Source organism: Eriocheir sinensis, chromosome 25 (genome assembly GCF_024679095.1).
Source record: "Eriocheir sinensis breed Jianghai 21 chromosome 25, ASM2467909v1, whole genome shotgun sequence".
NCBI classification, from domain to species: Eukaryota; Metazoa; Arthropoda; class Malacostraca; order Decapoda; family Varunidae; genus Eriocheir; species Eriocheir sinensis.
In genome coordinates this window covers 17,601,000-17,622,347 of record NC_066533.1, presented here as the reverse complement: position 1 = coordinate 17,622,347, position 21,348 = coordinate 17,601,000, and the positions used below count along the sequence as shown (strand labels likewise).

General features: G+C 43.2%; 2 protein-coding genes across 3 annotated transcripts in view; both read left to right on the top strand.

Moving 5' to 3' along the window:
* LOC127003527 (tachykinin-like peptides receptor 86C) overlaps window positions 1-15,788 on the top strand; it is a 38,382-nt gene extending 22,594 nt beyond the window's left edge. The window contains exons 3-9 of one of the 2 annotated variants that reach the window (XM_050870362.1): window positions 5,450-5,551; window positions 6,278-6,412; window positions 7,954-8,034; window positions 9,965-10,115; window positions 13,811-14,007; window positions 14,616-14,764; window positions 14,931-15,788. In XM_050870362.1, the coding sequence (XP_050726319.1) occupies window positions 5,450-5,551; window positions 6,278-6,412; window positions 7,954-8,034; window positions 9,965-10,115; window positions 13,811-14,007; window positions 14,616-14,764; window positions 14,931-15,667 (1,552 nt within the window). In that variant the 3' untranslated portion in view covers window positions 15,668-15,788. Of the gene's footprint in view, window positions 1-5,449; window positions 5,552-6,277; window positions 6,413-7,953; window positions 8,035-9,964; window positions 10,116-13,810; window positions 14,008-14,615; window positions 14,765-14,927 lie in introns of both variants that reach the window. The other variant, XM_050870361.1, reaches the window with a different exon arrangement.
* Window positions 15,789-16,937: 1,149 nt separating this feature from the next.
* On the top strand, window positions 16,938-21,033 carry LOC127003609 (uncharacterized). The gene is made up of 7 exons (XM_050870516.1): window positions 16,938-17,059; window positions 17,540-17,705; window positions 18,067-18,128; window positions 18,362-18,532; window positions 18,993-19,142; window positions 19,865-20,074; window positions 20,489-21,033. Exons 1-7 carry the CDS (start codon window positions 17,009-17,011, stop codon window positions 20,639-20,641), a joined length of 963 nt encoding a protein of 320 aa, XP_050726473.1. The 5' UTR covers window positions 16,938-17,008; the 3' UTR covers window positions 20,642-21,033.
* The last annotated feature ends 315 nt before the right edge of the window (window positions 21,034-21,348 follow it).

Genomic DNA, 21,348 nt, shown 5'->3' with positions numbered 1-21,348 from the left:
GTTGTTGTTGTTGTTGTTGTTGTTGTGTACCCTCTCTCTCCCAACGCCGTGCTAATGAAGCGTAAACATTTTAGTGCAAAGAAGCTTATTAATTCATCTTTTTTTTTTTTTTTTTTTGGGTGCGGACGCTTCTGACGTGACTGAGATGCTTAAAATATAATTATGGCAAAAAGAAAATAGTTACCGATAAGAATTAGATAGAAAACGGTGTGTCTGTGTGTGTGTGTGTGTGTGTGTGTCTGCGCCTATTTGTTAACTTGTCTATCTGTCTGTCTGTCTGTCTATCTGTCTCTATCTCTCTATCTGTCAATCTATTCATGTGTCTGTGTCTGTTTGTATTTCTATCTGTCTGTCTGTCTGTCTATCTGTCTGTCTGTCTATCTCTTCCTATCTGTCTATCTATCTTTTTCTCCCTCGCTTATTCCTTTCCTTTCTTCGTTTTTCCTTCTCTATCTATCTATCTATCTATCCACCTTATTCTCTCTCGTCTATTCGCTTCTTTCCTTCGTTTTTGCCTTCACTATCTATCTATGTATATCTTATTCTTCCCCGCCTATTCTCTTCCTTTCATCGCCTTTCCTTATCTATCTATCAATACCTTTCTGTCTATCTAACTTATTCTCCCTCATGTATTCGCTTCCTTCCTTCCCCTTTCCTTCACACGTCTCTCTCTTCTTTTATGGTGCAAATTTCACCCTCACAAAATCTGTATTCACTAGGGAACTCCTTTTTTTCTCTCCTTCCCTCAGATTACTTTCTTTCCCCGGCCGCCAAACTTTTATAAGAGGACTCCACGTCGCTTCTTCTCCTCCCTGGCAAGCGAAAGTCCTCTTCATTCTGTCCCGTTGCAAAGAAAGAAAGCGGCGAGAAAGAAACAAACCGCGTCCGCCCGCACATGGAAGGAATGACTCTTACAGGGACGGAAAAAGGATAGGAGGAAACAGACGGCATTGGTAGCGTTCTGAAAAAAGGTTCGGTACTAAAAAGAGGAAGAAGTGTCAGACGTGGAGAGGGAAAAGGGACAAAAAGAAGAAGAAATGTCAAAAAGGAAAATGGGGTGGCAAATGAGGAGGGAAAAAGGGAAGGAGGAAACAGACGGCATTGGTAACGTGCTGGAAAAAGGAAGATTCGGTAACAAAGAAGAGGAAGAAATGTGTGTGAGGGAGGGAAAATGAAATGAAAAAGGGAAGGGAAAAGAATGGAAAAGGAAAGAAAAAAGGGAAGGAACAAGTCGCCATTGGTAACATGATGAAAAAATAATGCCTCAGTAACAAAAAGAAAGAAGAGAAAAGTGGGGAAAAAACAGGAAAAGGAAAAATGGAAAGGAAAAAGACGCCATTGGTAACATTCTCAAAATATGTTCGCATACTAAAAAATAAAATAAAAATTACATATGTGGTAATTAAGCAAATGGACGGAAAGTGTAATATTCGAAAATGGAAAAAAGGCATAAAAGTCTTACCAAGGGAGAGAAAAATCTATATATATTGCAAGCGCTAAAAATACGAACCGAAAATCACGTTTTGGGCTTAAAGGAAAACGGAAATTGAAGAGTCAAGGGAATATAAAGAAAGACAGACACGTGCAATTTGGTTAGAAATTCATACTAAAAATCTGGAATTGAATATCAGTTTAAATTGGAAATGAATACGACTTTAAGCTAATGAAGGAAAATGGAAATTGAAGAGTCAAGGGAATATAAAGAAAGACAGACACGTGCAATTTAGTTAGAAATTCATACTAAAAATCTGGAATTGAATATCAGTTTAAATTGGAAATGAATACGACTTTAAGCTAATGAAGGAAAATGGAAATTGAAGAGTCAAGGATATAAAATGAAAGGTTGACACATGGAACTTAGTTAGAAATTCATACTAAAAACTTGGAATTGAATATCAGTTTAAATAGGAACCTAATACCACGTTTTGGGCTAATAAAGGAAAACGGAAATTGAATACTTACGCCATAAAGAAAGACAGACACATGCTACATAGTTAGAAATTCGTACTAAAAGCTTGGAAATGAAATTCAGTTTAAATATGAACTGAATACCACGTTTTGGGCTAATAAAAGGAAAATGGATATTGAACAGTCCCGGGTATTAAAAGAAAGAGACACGTGCATCTCTCTCTCTCTCTCTCTCTCTCTCTCTCTCTCTCTCTCTCTCTCTCTCTCTCTCTCTCTCTCTCTCTCTCTCTCTCTCTCTCTCTCTCTCTCTCTCTCTCTCTCTCTCTCTCTCTCTCTCTCTCTCTCTCTCTCTCTCTCTCTCTCTCTCTCTCTCTCTCTCTCTCTCTCTCTCTCTCTCTCTTCTGGTTAGGTAATACGAGGAAATCAACAACAAAAAGAAAGAAGAAAAAGTGAAGAGAAGAGAAGAGAAGAGAGAAGAGGAGAGAGAGAAAGCAAGCGAGACCAGATGGAAAGAAGGATCAGGAGAGAGAAAGAGAGAGAGGGAGAGAAAGAGAGAGAGAACAGAGAGACGAGATAACAGGAAACAAGAAGAGAGATGAAGAAAGGATTGGAACAGACAGAGAAAAGAATAATAATAATAACAACAAGAAGAGGAGAGAGGGGAAACCTGATGAATTGCCGCCCGAGCACAATAAAGTCGAGAGGAAACAAATGAGGGAGAATATATGAAAGTTTGGGACAGATTGGAAATGACAAGCAGAGGGGAAGGCAAGTTAAAGTAAAGATTAATGAAGACATACAAATTAAGGCAAGTAAGGGAAGGTTTTGGGCAAAGAAAGTAGGGATAGAACTCGCAAGAAATGGGAAAAAAAAAAACAAGGTAGGAAGGGAAAAGGCAAAAGTAACAGGCAGAGGGGAAGGCAAGGTAAAGTAAAGATTAATGAAGATATACAAGTTAGGGCAAGTAAGGGAAGGTTAGGGCAAGGAAAGTGGGGATAGAACGCGCTAGAAAGGGAAGAAAAAAAGACAAGGTAGGGAAGGAAAGGGCAAATTTAGGGATAAAAAAAAGGGAAGTTAGGGCTATAAAGGGAAAGTTATATGGAAAGTTAAGGCAAGTAAAGGGATAGAAAGGATAGAGATATACACACATACATACATACATACATACATACATAATACCTAGATCGATAAATATAGAGGTAGATAGATAGATATTGATAGATAGATAAGTAGATAAGCAAAAAAATAGATAAAGGAGATAGAGGTAGATGAATATAGGTACACAGACAGACAGACAGACAGAAGACAGACAGAGAAACAGACATAAAGAAAGAAAGAAAGAAAGAAAGAAAGAAAGAAAGACAGGCAAACACACAAACTTCCATAAAACTAGATAGATAGATAGATAGATAGACAGACAAACAAGACAGATAGAAATACCAACAGACAAACTAACACACACACACACACACACACACACACACACACACACACACACACACCAGGTGGGATAGCACTTTATGAACCCAAGACAAGAACTCATAAACAGGTACATAAAAACTAATAAAAAGTGACTGCCTACCTTTACCTGCGAGCCGCCACCTGTCGCTTCTGTCCGCACCTGTCATTAGCGATATTTAGTGCGAGTGGAGCTGGAAAAAAAAAAAAAGAGAAAAGAAAATCACAAAAGAATTCAAATAAAGAAGTGTGTATGTGTGTGTGTGTGAGAGTTGAGAGGTGGGGGGGGTGGAGGTTGAGGGGGACGGGGGAGTGAGGGAGTGTAAGGGGAAGCGGGGAGTGTAAGTGTGTCGGGGGGGGGGGGGGAGAAGGAGGGGGACTTGAGGGGAGGGTGAGATGGCGAAATTGGTGAGTGGGGGGGGAGTGTAAGTGTTTGGGGTTGAGGTTGTGGGGGGTGAAGGGGGGGGTGGGGGGGGACGTAAGAGTGTAGAGGAAGAGGAAGAGGTTGTGGGGGTTGGTGTTTGCGGTGGGGGGAGGGGAAGGGGGGGGGAAGGTTTGGTGTGTGTGTGTGTGTGCGTGTGTTTGTGCGTTTGTTTAGTGATTCAAAACTTATAAAAAAAAACATAATTATCACACTTGTCTTCCTTAACATCACAGATCATCAAACATCATCTTCTTTGTCAACTATCATTCTCTCCATCTCTATTTTCTTCAGTTTTACTCTTACTATCTCTTCCTCTGTCTAACATCACAAGTCATATAACATCACCTCATCTTCATCAACCGCTATTATCTTCATTCTTATCTTCACTAACATCACAAGTCATAAAACATCATCTCATCTTCATCAACCGCTATTATCTTCATTCTTATCTTCACTAACATCACAAGTCATATAACATCACCTCATCTTCATCAACCGCTATTATCTTCATTCTTATCTTCACTAACATCACAAGTCATATAACATCATCTCATCTTCATCAACCGCTATTATCTTCATTCTTATCTTCACATCATCTTATCTTCATCAACCGCTATTATCTTCATTCTTATCTTCACTAACATCACAAGTCATATAACATCATCTCATCTTCATCAACCGCTATTATCTTCATTCTTATCTTCACTAACATCACAAGTCATATAACATCATCTCATCTTCATCAACCGCTATTATCTTCATTCTTATCTTCACTATCTCTTTCTCTATCACATCTAACATCACCAGCCATATAACATCATCTCTTCATCAACCACTATCTTCATTATTATCTTCACTATCTCTTCCTGTATTCCATCTAACATCACAAGTATCAGAAAAAGAGGACAGAAAACAGAAGAGCATCGAGGAATCCTTCATATCCAACTTCACCAATCCAACCCTTTTCAAATCCAATCCGATCTCATTGTGTTTGCCTTTCACTTGGTCTTATTGCATTCCAGACAAAACAAACTCTGCTCTCTATTTTCGCTAAACGCAGAGGGAGAAAAAACTGTCTGTGTGCTTGCAGGGTTTTTTCCTTCCCCGTGAAATTAGATCCGGGAATTAGTTTTTTTAGTTTGTTTGTTTCCCAACTGTTTGGTATTTAAGTGGCACTGCCTGGCTCTGTGCAAGGTCGATAGTGTGTCAGGTCTCTGTTCTATATTCTGTTGTTATATTATGTGCTATTTTCTGCTTGTTTGTCCATTCTCTTTCTCTTATCTCCTCTCCGCTCTTTCATGAACCAGGCGATGCTGTCTCCTCTACTACTACTACTACTACTACTATTACTACTACTACTACTATTACTACTACTACTACTATTACTACCTTACGTACTTACCTTTATTTCTCCTGGACTTTCACTTTCATCTCCTTTTTCTTCACTCTCCCTTTCTCTCCTTTCTTTCCTCTTCCTCCTTTTTCTACTTAAGTTACATTCACTATTCTTACATTTCTCTTCATCTTCCCTTTCTCTCTTTCCCCATCTCCCCTACTTCTCTACTTTCTCTACGGTTTCCTCCAATACGTTCACTTTCTCCCCCTTTCGCTCACCTGTGTCCCCTACTGACCCTAGCCTTACCTGTGTTCACCTGGCAGCGACTGGCCGTTCGGCGCCGTCTACTGCACCATTAGCAATTTTATGGCGAACGTGACCATCGCCGCCAGTGTCTTCACGCTCATGGCCATCTCCTTCGACAGGTAAGTGTGTATATGTGCAGGTGTGTGTGGGGAGGGAGGGGAAGGGGTAGTTGTTTGTGTGTGTGTGTGGGGAGGGAGGGGAAGGGGTAGTTGTTTGTGTGTGTGGGTGGGGGGGGGGAGGTTGGGCGTATGGGAGGTTGTGTGAGGGGTGAGATCGATAGATGGGTAGATGGATGGAATGATAGATAGATAGATAGATAGATAGATAGATAGTTAGACAGATAGATATGCCTGTAGACTAATTCGAGCTCTTGTAAGATAAATAAATGATAAACCGTTTGATGGCGGATAACGGAAAAAAAAACACAGAAGCGGGAAGAAGGAAAGTGAAAGAGAGAAAATATGAAAGGGATAGAAAACGAATAAGAAACGAAGGTAGAAAAGAATAATTATAGGGAGGAAAACATGCGTAGGTTCCCACAACCAAAGGAAAACCAAACCAAAGCAGACGAAGAGGAGGAGGAAGAATATGGGATGAGGAAACGAGCAGAAAGAAAGAGAAGGAAGAGAAGAAGAAGAACAAGAACAAGAACAAGAACAAGAAGAACAAGAAGAAAAAGAAGAAAAAGAAGAAAAAAAGAAAAACGAAAGGAAAAACTGACGACGAAGAAGGAGGAAAAACAGGAAGAGAAAACAATCAGGAAAAAAGGACAAGGTTAGGTGGTGAATAGAATCTGAATAGGTAGCAATCTTGTCTAACCTCACCTGGCGCTCTCTCATCAACAGGTACATAGCTATCGTGCGGCCGCTCAAGCCCCGGATGTCGAAGAGTGAGGCGAGGCACTTCATTTTCTTCATCTGGCTGTCCTCAATGAGTCTAGCAGTCCCATGTCTCCTCTACTCTACCACTGTGTCCATAAGGTGTGTGTGTCTCTCTCTCTCTCTCTCTCTCTCTCTCTCTCTCTCTCTCTCTCTCTCTCTCTCTCTCTCTCTCTCTCTCTCTCTCTCTCTCTCTCTCTCTCTCTCTCTCTCTCTCTCTCTCTCTCTCTCTCTCTCTCTCTCTCTCTCTCTCTCTCTCTCTCTCTCTCTCTCTCTCTCTCTCTCTCTCTCTCTCTCTCTCTCTCTCTCTCTCTCTCTCTCTCTCTCTCTCTCACTCATTCCCCCCCTAATCCTCCCCACTCTCTCTCTCCCTCTCTCTCTCTCTGATAAGTGGGGTTTGCCTCCACTGACTAAACTTTCCCTAATTTCCCCGCACACTTATACACTTGAGTTAATACATTTCCATCGCATTTCTCATCACAAGGGAAATTAACGTATCGTGCCTCGCTTACAAAGGTGTCATTACCAAACACCTGTGGAGCCTCGGTTTGGTAAATGTGTTTCTTATTATTATTATTATTATCATTATTATTATTTTTATTTGTCTGTCTGGTTTTGTTTTGTTTTTCTTCTCTTCTTTTCTTCTTCTCCTCCTCCTCTTCCTCTTCCTCGTCCTTCTCGTCTTTATCGGTGATGGTTTCCTCTTCTTTTTCTTTCTTTCTCTGTCTGGTTTTGTTATGGTAATTCTTTTTATTCTTTTATTCTTCTTTTTCTCTTCCTCGTTTTTGTTTTCGCGCAGATCGTCTTTTATTTTTCTTTCTCCTCCTCCTCTTGTTCCTTGTCCTTTTTTATTAATTGTTTCCTCTTCCTGTTTTTTCCTACTTCTTCTTCTTCTTCTCCTCCTCTTTCTTGTCCTTTTTCCTGATTGCTTCCTCTTCCTGTTTTTCCTCCTTCTTCTTCGTCTGTTTTTCTTTTGTTTTCTTCCTCTTCTTCTTCTCCTCCTCCTCTTCCTTCTCTTTCTTCCTTCTCGTTTTGTTTGTTTTTCCTCCTCCTCCTCCTCCTCCTTGTTTTTCTTACTGTTAATCTTTTGTTTTCTTTTCTTGTTTTCTTTTTCCTCTCACGCGTTTTTAGTGTCGGTAGTTACTTCTTGTTATCACGATCTCTTTTTCTCTTTTTTATTCGCTTTTCTTTTTATCTTTTCTGGTTTTGTTTTTTTCTTTTTTTCTCTTATTCAACGTTGACCTCATTCTATTACTCCTTCTTCTTCTTCTTCTTTTTCTTTTTATTTTTCTTCTTTTTTTTCTGCTACTACTTTTTCTTCTCCTTCTTCTTCTTCTTCTTCTGCTTCCTTCTCCTTCTCCTTATTTTCCTTATTCCTTTTCCTTCTCGTTCTCTTCCAATTCCTTCTCCTCCTCATGTGTTTTTTCCTCCTCCTTCTCCTTCTCCTCCTTCACCTCATTTTCCTCTTATTCCTCCTCCTCTTCCTCCTTCTTCTCCTTCTCTACCTCGTTCTCCTCCTCCACCTCCTTTTCCTCTACCTTCTTCACCTCACTCTTCTTCTCCTCCTCCTCCTCCTTCTCCTATTACTCCTCCTCAACTTCCTTCCTCACTCACTCACACGCAAATTTTAATCTTTCCAACAGATACAAAAACGACGAGATAAGAAGAGGGTGTTTCCTGCTGTGGCCAGACGGGAAGACAAGCATATCCTACCGGGAGTATGTGTAAGTAGGAAAAATTATGTACAAATTTTGAGTTTGAGGACAATTTTGACGCGCGTATAACAATAGATTCGAGGTTTTTCTTTTATTTTTTCTTACGCATTTTTTTTCTCTTTTTTTGCGCGTCTTATGCTCTCGAAATACGCTTAGCTTGAAACGAGAATGTAAACAGTGGCTGTGTAAAAGTCCTGATTCTTAAAGGGGAGGGAGGCGCAAGGAGTTTTCTTCCCCTCACATCCACAATTTCCAAAGGCCAAGAATGAGATTAATCGGGTTTTAATGAGTGTTCCTTTAGGTTCATGGTACAGAGGAAGGTTTAAACTACCACCAGGGTCATAAAACTACCCCTGGAAAAGTTCAAAACTCCTATACGAAAGCCTTATCGAGAATGTGATGACCTTTACCGGAGAAACGTTTTAGATTAGTCCCTCATCAAACGTTTCAGTCTCTTATTGTTTAGTTAGCTTTGTTGATTAGTTATATATATCAATTTTAAGACTGAGTTTGTGATAGGTTGAGTTGACTATGAAAATCCAACACCTTTAGCTAACTCCATCCCAGAAAAAGGAATTAAAAACGACGAACTAGAATCAACACTTGATAAATACTGACATGAGGGTCAAAGTCTCTACCGTGTGATGTGTAAATGTAATAGTGAAGAGAAATGACGAAGCGCGGAGTGAAAGGGAAGGAATGTGGACTAAATACGAGTTAATAAGAGTGACAACAGTAATATTCTGATCCCAGGAAAACGCTCTTGAATGTCAGGAGTTTGTCAGGGGCGGAGTAATACGTGTAATAACTACGTAGTTCATGAATTAAACTTGCAGAGCCGACACACACACACACACACACACACACACACACACACACACACACACACACACATGAATACCCGTCAGGAGCGTGAATTTATGACTAGCCCAGCAGTGTAATAAGAAAATAAAGGGACACAGTTTACAGCACATCAACACCGCGTCTGCAACACCACGCACGCACCACCACCACCACCACCACTACGAACAACACCACTACTACTAACATATTCTAACCACCACCACCACTATCACCACCACCACCACCTACGAACAACACCACTACTACTAGCATAATCTAACCACCACCACCACTATCACCACCACCACCACCTACGAACAACACCACTACTACTAACATAATCTAACCACCACCACCACCACTATCACCACCACCACCACCTACGAACAACACCACTACTACTAACATAATCTAACCACCACCACCACCACTATCACCACCACCACCACCACTACGAACAACACCACTACTACTAACATAATCTAACCACCACCACCACTATCATCACCACCACCACCAACAACAACAACGAACAACACTACTGCTACTACAAACATAATCTAACCACCACCACAGCAACCACTACCACCACTATCACCACCACCACTAAAGTATATATTCGGTAACAGACCCACTCATATAAAAAAAAAATCATGGTGGCCTTTGGAAACAGCGAATCCAAGTCTTTAAGAAACTCTCACAAACGAAACTAATCTCCTTTGTGGCCTTCGGAAATATCTCTTGTGGGAATCTGAAGCTACTGAGAAAACGGGGCCTTAGGAGACACTTATAACAACACCTCACAACACCTCTCTCTCCCTCTCTCTCCCCTCTGAAAGAAACTCATAAGAACCTGACTGATCTACTCTTAGGAGACACTCACAACACCTCTCTTTATCTCTCTCCCCTCTGAAAGTCACTCATAAGAACCTGACTGATCTACTGGGAATACGAGGCCTTAGGAGACACTCACAACACCTCTCTTTATCTCTCTCCCCTCTGAAAGTCACTCATAAGAACCTGACTGATCTACTGGGAATACGAGGCCTTAGGAGACACTCACAACACCTCTCTCTATCTCTCTCGCTCCCTCCAGGTATAACATAGTGTTCTTCGCCACCACCTACGTGCTGCCCATGCTGGTGATGCTCATAAGCTACACTCTCATCGGCTGTGAGCTCTGGGGCAGCCACTCTATCGGGGAGCTCACGGACAGACAAGTCAGCTCCATCAAGTCCAAGAGAAGAGTGAGTTATGATATTATTGTAACCTCTGACTTTTGTTGTTGTTGTTGTTATTTTTGTTGTTGCTGTTTTATAGTCTTGTTGTTTTTCTCTGTCTGGTTTTGTTTTGTTTCTTTTTTTTTCTTCTTTATTCCTTCTGGTATTTTTTTCCTTACTGCTCATCTTTCGTTTTCTTTTCTCCTTCACCTTTTCCTTTCGTCTCTTAGTAACGAAAATATAAATACAGCAATAATACCAATAACAGTAATAGTGATAATACTAATAACAATGATCCCGATGATAAGACACTACGCCACACACCTATCCCACTCCAGCCTCGTTCGTTCCCAACCCATGCATAAAATTCCTTCTATAACACCAGCAGCCACGCTCAGCAACCAGAAGCTATCACGGCACGGATCTCAGCTTATACAAACCCAATTACCAACCCGCAACACACACACACACACACACACACACACACACACACACACACACACACACACACACACACACACACACACACACACACACCTCCTTCCCCAACCCCTCCCTTCCCTTCCCCACCCTCACACACACTCTCTAATCTCCTTATTACAACCTTTTTTGCTCTATTCACCGTCTTACAAGTTCTTTTCAACCTGTTCTCCTCGGCTTCGTTATGCTAAAAGTGATTACAAAGCCTTAATTAGTTTGACCAGGTAAAGGGAAAGGGTTTTATTGTTAGGGCGAATTACACGCGTTTTTGAGCAAGGTGGTATTGTGTTGGGGGTAGGGAGAGAGGGAGGGGGGGTGTGGGAGAGAGAGAGAGAGAGAGAGAGAGAGAGAGAGAGATATTGGTAAAGTTTGCCTCGCTTACCGCAGAGAACTATCTTGGCCCGAAGTTGTGTGCAGTCTCGGTAGTGTTATGTAAGGCTTCGCTTAGGCTCCGCTTGTGTGTATGTGTGTGTGTGTGTGTGTGTGTGTGTGTGTGTGTGTGTGTGTTTATAGTATAGGAAGAATCTCAGAGGGGGAAACATAGATAACAACAAAAGCTCGCTATAAAAGAGAAGAAAAAAAAAGGAAGTGGAGATAATTAGAATAGAGAGAAGTAGAGAGAAAGGAGAGAAGAGAAAGTAGAGATGAGTGAAGAAGGTTGTTGGTGGTGGTGGTGGTCATGATGGTGGTGATGATGGTGGTTGTGATGGTGGTTGTGATGGTGGATGCTCTGATGCTTAAGGGATATATATGTTTGTATTATGGTAAAGTAAATCAATAAAAAATATATATAAAAAAAAAATTAAAAAACGTAACAACGAGGATTCCTTTTTTCTCTCTCTTCGTCGAATCGCAAAAAAATCCAATGATGCTTCAATTCAGCGAAAAAAAAAAAACTGTAGCATAATAATTCCCAAAAATTTTATTACACGGACTTCGCTGCCGATTTTTTTTATTATTATTATTTTTTTTTTTTTGAGAGGGCGAATGAATAATATCACTGAAATTAATCAAAGTAAAATAAAATATAAAAAAATTGAGCGGATTCGCGGTTCATCCTTCTCTCCCGCTGATGAAATAAATGTAATAAAAATTCGACAACGCTGATAGTCTCCATAATAATTCACTTCACTCGACGATGAAATAAAAATAAAAACAGAATAATAAATCGTGGAATAAAATCGTTCGGCGGTAAACCCTCGACTTTCTCCATCACGCCAAAGGTAAAGAAAGGGAAAGTGAGTGTAATCCTACCTGCTCTTCAAGCTAATTAGTGGTCGGTTTACCTGCGTGCCCCCCCACACCCCCCCCCCCACCCCACCCTGCTCCGGTAACAACAACAACAACAACAACAACAACATTATCCTTACCACCATCACCACCACCATCAATCACCACCATCACTAACAATAACACCATAACCCTCCACCACCATCACTACCAATAACACCATAACCCTCCACCATCACCACCACCACCATCACCCATAACAACATCTTTTTCACTACCACCATCACCATCACCACCACCATCACCATCACCACCACCATCACCATCACCATCACCATCATCCTCTTTCTCTCCTTACGTCTCATTATCATATTTCTTTTTTCATATATATTTTTTTTAACATCATCATCAGCGCATTAAGGAATTTTTACCCAGCTGTTTTCGACGTGTTGTTAAGAATTTTTATATTATTTTCCAGAGGCACTCACGCATGATATGAATATACTCCTTTTTTTTTACCTCGAGGCACAGAGGAATTTGCGGCTTTCCCGGAATTGCATTGTCAGCTGGGAAAAAATAAGTCTGGCTCGGGGAAGAGATGATAGAGTAATGTCTGGTATTGGCTATTGTACGTACGGGATAATGCCTGATCGTGTGTGCGGGGCATTCAGATTATAAAACACCCACTAAATGATAACACAAAGGAGAATGGCCAACAGTGATGGATTAATCCCACACACACATACACGCATATATTTCAGTTTCTATCACGTAAGGTACGTCTACCAAACAATATATGATTTGTTATGTGTTGTGTCCGTGACCTATGACCTCAACATACTCGGAATTCGGACAGCTTTAGGTTTCGACCAGACGTGTTTTCCAAGCCTTTTTCTTTTCCTCTGAAGATCAACGGACGAATGACTGAGGGCCTATGAGCATTATAACCTAACTTAACGCCAACTCAACTAAACCTAATCTAACCTAACCTAATATGCGAGACTTGCCATGCACACAACACTAAACGTAATCTAACCTAAGCCAACATGTAAAACCTTCCCCTTACCACAGAGACCCCTAGAGCATACAAAACCTATATCAAACCTAATCTAACCTAACCTAATATGTGAGACCCTAACCTAACCTAAACTTTCCATGCACACAATACTAAACGCAAATTAACCTAAGCCAACATGTGAAACCCTAACCCAACCAACAGAGACCCCTAGAGTGAAGATGCTGGTTAACTCTTGGATAAGGGATTTGGACAGCACAGGGATGAAAGAGTGGAGATGCTGGTTAACTCTTGGATAAGGGATTTGGACAGCACAGGGATGAAAGAGTGGAGATGCTGGTTAACTCTTGGATAAGGGATTTGGACAGCACAGGGATGAAAGAGTGGAGATGCTGGTTAAGTCTTGGTTAAGGGATTTGGAAAGAACAGGGATGAACGAGTGGAGATGCTGGTTAACTCTTGGATAAGGGATTTGGACAGCACAGGGATGAAAGAGTGGAGATGCTGGTTAACTCATGGATAAGGGATTTGGACAGCACAGGGTTCGTGTTCATCGTGATCGTGACCCCCTAACCTAATCTAACCTAACCTAACATATAAGACCCCAACTTAACCTTAAAAGTGACACCCTAACCTAACCTAACCTAACCTTGCCATCCGCTGCCCCTTCAGGTGGTTCGTATGTTCATCGTGATCGTGACCCCCTAACCTAATCTAACCTAACCTAAGATATAAGACCTCAACCTAACCTTAAATGTGACCCCCTAACCTAACCTAACCTAACCTGACCTAACCTAATCTAATATAACATAACATATAAGACCTCAACCTAACCTTAAATGTGACCCCCTAACCTAACCTAACCTAACCTAACCTAACCTAACCTAATCTAACATAACATAGCATATAAGACCCCAACTTAACCTTAAATGTGACACCCTAACCTAACCTAACCTAACCTAACCTAACCTAACCTTGCCATGCGCTGTCCCTTCAGGTGGTTCGTATGTTCATCGTGATCGTGGTGGTGTTCATGCTGTGCTGGCTCCCGCAACAGGGCTTCTTCCTCTACCAGTACCACAACAGCCAAGTCCTGGACAGCGCGCACATCCAGCACATCTATCTCGGGTTCTACTGGCTCGCCATGGCCAACGCGATGGTCAACCCGATTATCTACTACTGGATGAACGCTAGGTATGTGGCGTGTGGTCGATGGTTATGGTGTGTGCTTCCTCTTTCTCCTGCTCCTCCTCCTCTTGCTCCTCCTTCTCCTTTTCTTCCTCCTGTGTGTGTTGTCCTCTTCCTCTTTCTCTTGGTTCTTGTTCTCATTCTTGTTCTTCTTCCTTCATCTCCTTTCCCCTTCCCTTTCTCTTCCTCATTTTCCTAGTGCTTGATTTTCTATTCTTTTATTATATTTTCTTCATCTTCGTCTTCGTCTTCTTCTTTTTCTTCTTCTTCATTGCCTCTTCTCCCAGCCCCTCGTCTTCCTCGTCCTCTTTCTCCACTCCCTCCTCCTCCTCCTCCTCCTCCACCACCAGCTCATTTTCCTCTCCAAAACACTCCTCAGACGAACTATGGACCCGCATATCATTGTTTTCCACCCGTTCCACCTAATTTCCACAAGTTTTGTTCGAGTACATATGCAGACGCCCTTCATTGCTCCCTTTCCCTCGCTCCACCGCACCATACAAGGGGCGGGCGGCAGCAGCGGGCTCCTTCATTTACATATTTATATTATACATTCAGTTCAGCTCAAACGTGCTTCGGAAATATCGTAATAAAGACCTTCACTTCCCTTCCAGGTTCCGATCCTACTTCCGCGAGGTGGTGCTGCAGTGTGTGACGGGTCGCTGCTGCTGCTGCTGCGCGAAGACCTCCACTTATCTAGACTCCCCCCACCTGGCGCGCCGCCGCCACGACAGCATTGAACACACGTCCCGCAGCAGATCAGGTGAGCCAGGGTGCGGCGCGCCACGCAGGCCACACACGTGTCCTTGCTGCCACGCACAACACGTTGCTTGCATCAGACCAGGTTTAAATTATTCATAAGTTCAAATCCTCGTATCATGGCATAAATTCATTAACTTGGTGACGGTAATCTTTTTGTTCCCAAGCAGCGGGTGGAGTGACCCCGCGCTTCTGCGGCAAGGCGGGCGGCAATCAGCACCACGACAACTTCTTCATCCGGGGCCTGGGCTGTGCCAAGCCCCTGGACGGCGGCTACTGCCCGGCGCACCTCAAGGGCCAGACGGAGTGGCACCAGATGCGGTACTTGACGGACAAGGGCCACCTCACCTTCCAGAAGGCCGCGGACCCGCTCTACGCCCACAACATCAACGGCGTCAGGAAGCCGCTCAACGACGACCCTCTGCATGCCACGACAGGGTGCGGCGACGACTCCTGGACGCCGTCAGACCCGTCGCTGCCCCATCGCCAATCCGAGAAGCCCGACGACCTGGTCCTGGTGCCAGTCCTCGTCAGCCCGCCGCTCTGCCTGCCCACCCACGCGTCGGTCCTCGCCCTCAACCACAAGGAGAAGGAGAGCCTCGACCAGCCCAGCAAACCCCCGCCCGAAGACGGAGGCGTCGAAATGAAGAGTTTTCCTCAGGGGAACAACCACGTTGCTCCCCGCGTCTTGCTCAGTACCGATTCAGACCCCGAGAAGGCCCTGGCCAAGCCGTGTCCCGCGGGCCAGGGCCACAACCACAAGCCAGCGGGACTCGTCCACCTCGCCATTGAGGAGACGCTCAAGGCCGCGGTGCTCCAGTCAGGCTCCGGCGACCACAACGGCCTCGACGCCTCCCACAAGAAGGCTGAGGACAGCATGAAGGTGTCCAAGGAATTTATGTTGTGATCCCTGACGCCCCGAGCCACGCCCCCCGCGGCGGCAACTCCAGCAGGAGCTGCGTCCTTCACTCCGTGTTGTTCTTTGTTCTTCATCACCGTGTGCTTCATCAATAAAACAGTGTCAAGAACCGCGCCCTTATCACTATACCATGCCTCTCTCTCTCTCTCTCTCTCTCTCTCTCTCTCTCTCTCTCTCTCTCTCTCTCTCTCTCTCTCTCTCTCTCTCTCTCTTCTCCAGACACACACACGCAACAAAAAGGATAACCTTTTACCATCTTTACTTGGCCGGGAGTCGAACCCGTACGCCCAGGGACCAAAGGAGGCACAAAGAACAATGTAGTGTCGGTGTATCAAAGACGATCCCCGCTGATGCCGTGAATAGCCTATATCTCATGCACAACACACACACACACACACACACACACCAGGTAGCTGTTAGTTTCCCGTTCTTCCTCAACAGCACTTCCCGAAAAGCTCTTGTTTCCAGTTCAGTGCCCACCAAGCTGATATGTCCACCAGACCCTGAAGCAATGGAGCCACCTAGCGCCGCGCAGTGTTTTGGTAACGTAAGTAAAAAATAATAACACTTCATGATGCGATCCCCCTCCACCCTCCCCTCTCCTAAATAAAGTTAAATAAAATGTGTTTATCTCCCTCACATCTTCCTGAAACCTGCAAACAGACAAACGCGTGTGCAAGGGCTCCAGCAGTTCTCCATCCCGATATTCATGTCCGCACATGTATGTATGAGTTTGTAATGTCAGTTGTCAGTTGATAAAAGCAACTTCTCTCGTAGTCCAAGTTCAACAACCTTAATACTCCTTCCACTTCCTCCTTCCCTACCATCCCTTCCTTCCATCCTCTTTGTAAAAATAAAGTCAGGTAGAGGTGAAGAAGGACACCTGCACCTCCCTTCTCTTCTCCCTTCCTCCCTTACTCCTTCCACTTCGAATTTGTATCAGTTAAATCATGAAGCAGCCAACTCTCGCGTAAAACTAGGTTGGGGTGACCTCCGTGTTCATCTTGTGGGTGAGAAACCATTACCCCGGGACACAGAGGAAGTGGAACATACGGGTTAGCACAGTTTACCTTTCCCCGATTTCCTCAAGTACCCATTTATCGACCTGCTGGAAAGAAAGGATGACCGGCTGGTGGGCGTATGTTCGTATGTGTGTATATAACTAGGATATCAACAATCACTCTTCTTCTTCTTCTTGTGACCTGTTCCTCTTTGCATCGCTTTTTAGGTCCTACTCTTTTACTCTTAGATGCTTCGTTTAGTTACCCCGTTGCAAAGTCGCATCCCGCACTGGGGCTGGATTTGGCGGGGAACGTTTTGTTTACAAACATGACGGCGGCCAGGGAGGAGGACCTGCGCCTCATCATAGGGAGGCTGGAGGTGAGTAGGCCCCCCACATGATATAGATACACGGTTTCTCTGTTTATTCTGTTTCTCTATTCCCTGTTTTCCTGTTACTCAGTTCCCTCCTGTTTATTGTTTCTCTATTCCCTCTGTTACTCAGTTCCCTCCTCTTGTTTCTCTGTTCCCTCCCGAAATTGACCTATCTTTCGGCCACTCCTCTTAACTCTTTTGTAGGAACAGTGAGTAGTGGGCTTTTTTTTCATTATTTCCTTTTTTGTGGGGCCCTTGAGCTGTTTCCTCTGCTGTAAAAAAAAAAAATCCCTCCCTCTGTTCCTCTGTGTAGACTCGGTTTTGACTGCCCGAAATTGACCTCTCTTTTGGCCACATTACTTTTGTCATTGTGGGAACAGCAATTACCAGGCCTTTTTTCTTTTACACCTTCTTTTGTTGCCCTTGAGCTGTTTCCTTAGCTGTAAAAAAAAAAATGCTTGGATTATCCCCCCCTCCCCCCCTCAGGCTCTCGGGTGCAATGAGCTGGAGACGCTTGAGCCCCACTGGGTCCACTCAGTGCTGGTGTCACCCGGGCGGCCCAGACAAAGCCTCCTGATGTGGGTGTTCGCTCATCTCTGCCCGAGTGAATTTGACAGGCTATCCTCCGTCCCGCCGCTGGCACACCCTCAGAGTGAGTAGTGGCTGAAGCACATTGGGATTTTTTTTTTTTTTTTTTTTTTTTTTTTCATGCACGTGAGGTTAGTGACAAAAAATGTAAGCTTCCTACTCGCCACAAGGGAAGCAGAGGCAGCAGGTCAGCCATCAGAGGAGCAGTGGAGTCCAGGCCACCAAAGACCCTCGCAGACTGTGACTGGAAATAAAGTTACAGAGATTCACTAACACATGAGTACACACATTTTATAGGCTTATAATTGCTATGGTTGTTTTCCTGTTTTATTTTCAATGCTATATATTGTAAAATATTACAAGAATTACTATGTTAATCTGAGATATTAATTCACTGTAGCTGATTCACTGTTTTGCCCTTCCAGAAATCCTTCAGAGCCTGATATGCATGGGACTTTGTCTGCCCGGGGACATAGATATTATTGAGGTGGGTAGCAAGGACACTATTGATTCATGTTTAAACCCTGGTGCCCTTCAACATAAATCTGCAATAATCATTTTTTATAGTTTCAAAAATATCTCTCCATGACTTTTTATGAATAATATATCCAATTAACAAATTATGGATGCTATTCCAATAAATGGGCCATTCATCTTCCATCAGGCACCTACAGAGTTACTCACTAATCATTTATTTTAAACATTTTTATTTTCCATCAGGGATCAGCACCAGAGGCAACACAGATCAAGTTTTGGAAGACCTGTCTGGACACCATCCACCACCTGCAGAACTTTTCTCAACCAGGCAAAAAGGAAACGTCAGACCCCCAGCTGGCCTCCCTGCTGCTCAGCCACCTGGCCCACTCCCCGCACCTGCTGCCCACTCTCAAGGTGTGCAAGAAACATTTGACAAAGTGTGACACAGACTGATGAGGTTGATAGGACTGGTTGAATGGCATCAGTGCAGTAATGGTCACAATGGTTATCGATCATTAACCTGTCTGTTGCGATTGGCACAGATTTGGCTTTCATTGGTAGCCTGGCAACATATAGTCCCAGGTCTTTCTCTGCCTTTGTGGTGGATAGTGGAGTGTTTCCCATGTGGTATTGGTATACTGGATATCCCTTCACTGGTAGCCTGGCAACATATACTCCCAGGTCTTTCTCTGCCTCTGTGGTGGATAGTGGAGTGTTTCCCATGTGGTATTGGTATACTGGATATCCCCTCCCAAGGTGCATGACTTTACATTTTTCTTCACTGAATTGTAGCAGACACTTTTTGTTCCAGTCCTGTAGCTTGGCGATGCCTTCTTGTAGGAAATCCACAGTCAAGGGGTTAATCTATTTCCAGGGTAGTGAGACGAGCCTTGTACCGGAGGACCTGCTGAACAAGTATCATGCCTGGCAAAGACAACGCAATCACACTCCCGTATCTGAGTCACTGAAGAAATTGGAGAACCATCTTAGTGAGGAAAAAGAAAAATGTAAACCACTTGAGAAGGTAAATGTCATCCACACCAAAGGGAACATATGGTTGAGTTTAGACACACACACACACACACACACACCTTCCCTCCCTCCCATCTTCTCTCCCTTTCTTTTCCCTCCTCCCTCCTTTTCTCCTTCCAACCCTCTCCCATTCCCTTTCCATTCTTCCTTTTCCAATTCTCCCTTCCATTTTTAAGTATCAAGGCAGACAGCTTATGTATGAGATGAAAATTCCTGACACTATATGCAGAAAGATGAATAGAGCAAATTCCTAAGATACCACAGTTCTATGTTCCAGAGACCCACTAAAGTTATGCAGAAGTCTATCAAGTTATTTCGTAGGCACCATAAATTATCTCACTCCATTTTTTTTCTCAATTTTCATCTAGTTTCTGAATCTCTGCACTGCTCACTTGATGATATGAAGTAATAATGATAAAAGATTATATACGCATCACACTAAAACACATAACTTAACCTAACCTAACCTAAAACATTATGGGTCATGTTACAAGACATTTCGTTGTCAAAATACACATATTTGGCAAGGCTTTGGTAGGAGTCATGGGCATTTCCAGCAATAGTTTTATGGCCCTTCCTCTGTACCATGAACCTGAAGAAACACTCATTAGACCCCAATTGATCCCCTCTTTGACCTTTAGAAATAGATGATGTGTGAAGCGGAAGTGTCTTAAAATACCGATATATGTCTCACCCCCACACATCCCTCTTTAGTGGCATGAGACGCTATCCTCTGAGGAGCACCAGCACCTACAGACCAGCATAGAGGGTGCCCTGACCAGCCTCACCAAGCAACAGGAGGTACTGCGAAGCGTGCACACCACCTACATCGCCCCCTGGACAGCCTCAAACACCCAGCTGGAGCTCCCCACCACCGGGCCGCTGGTGGAGCAGGCGCACTCCAAACTCTCATCAATAATCAAGGTTTGTGGAATAGAAAGTCTTAATCTTTAGCAAAATCAAACAGTGTATCACAGTCATCCAGGTAGTGACAGGTGTGGATAAGTCATTTGCAGTAAACTTCATATATTTTCTTTCCCAAACTCCTAATTCGCATCCATAGTTAAGACTTGTGGGGTAGAGAGTATTATGCTATAGCTAACCCAACACTGTATATGACAGCCAACCAAATAATAACAGGTTTGCATAAGTCATTTTCTGTAAACTTGAAACATTTTCATTCCTAAACTCCAAATTCTCATCCATAGTCAAGGTTTTTGGGGTAGAAAGTCTTATGCTACAGCTAACCCAACGCAATATATAACAGCCATCCAAAGAGTGACAGATATGCACGGCTTTTCAATTACAAAGCTAAATGAACTGTCCATTTTCACACAGGATCTCAAAGGCACCGAGGAAATCCTGCAGAACTGCGAGGAGCTTGAGGAGCAGAAGAGGACCATCCTGAAGGACACGCAGCATCCCTCCTCCATCATCACAACGCTCCACTCCCTCGTGGCCGACTCAGGCAGACAGCACGAAGTTGCATGACACTAATGACACTTTCCAGCCTATTTCTTATTGGATTATGTTATGTTGTTTCATGAGTTAGGATAGGCTGGTGCATTGGTTGGTGAGACCTTTCAGTTCTTTGCCTGACGGTTCACCCTAGCATGGCTCATAGGGAAAGGTCATCCAGATAAGAATGACTGATCGTTACTTCACCATGCAAACAGAACACGACGGAACCCTAGCTATCATGCAGCTCTTAGAGACAGCATCCGAGTATTATGTTTTATTCTTAAATGTTTTAAATTGGTTCTCTACTGGACTTGAGTTTTACCGAAGACGTATGGATGATGGAAGCAAGCAGAGTGTTATGTTATTATACAGTTCTTTGCTTCTTGGATTGTAAAAGAGTATTAAAGTTTCTATAAAGTTCATGTGTCTGTTTTAATTCTCCTTTAGCTTTGTGAGTGCTTAGACATGGGACATCAAATCAAGGAGAGAAGACTTTGTAAATTATGCTTGGAGAGACATTTTGTAGAATCATTGTGGTTACTACCGGGCATTTAAACTGGAAAATCAATAGGAAAACGATTTTGCTACGAAGAAAGGAAAAAAAATTGTTTCAAGGTTAAGGCATGATGATGACAATGGCTGATTATGATAGAAGATAAATGCACTAAACATCACCTTATAGATACGACTTATTATTTAATTATCCCAAGAGCCAATCAAAAAACAAATATTAAGAG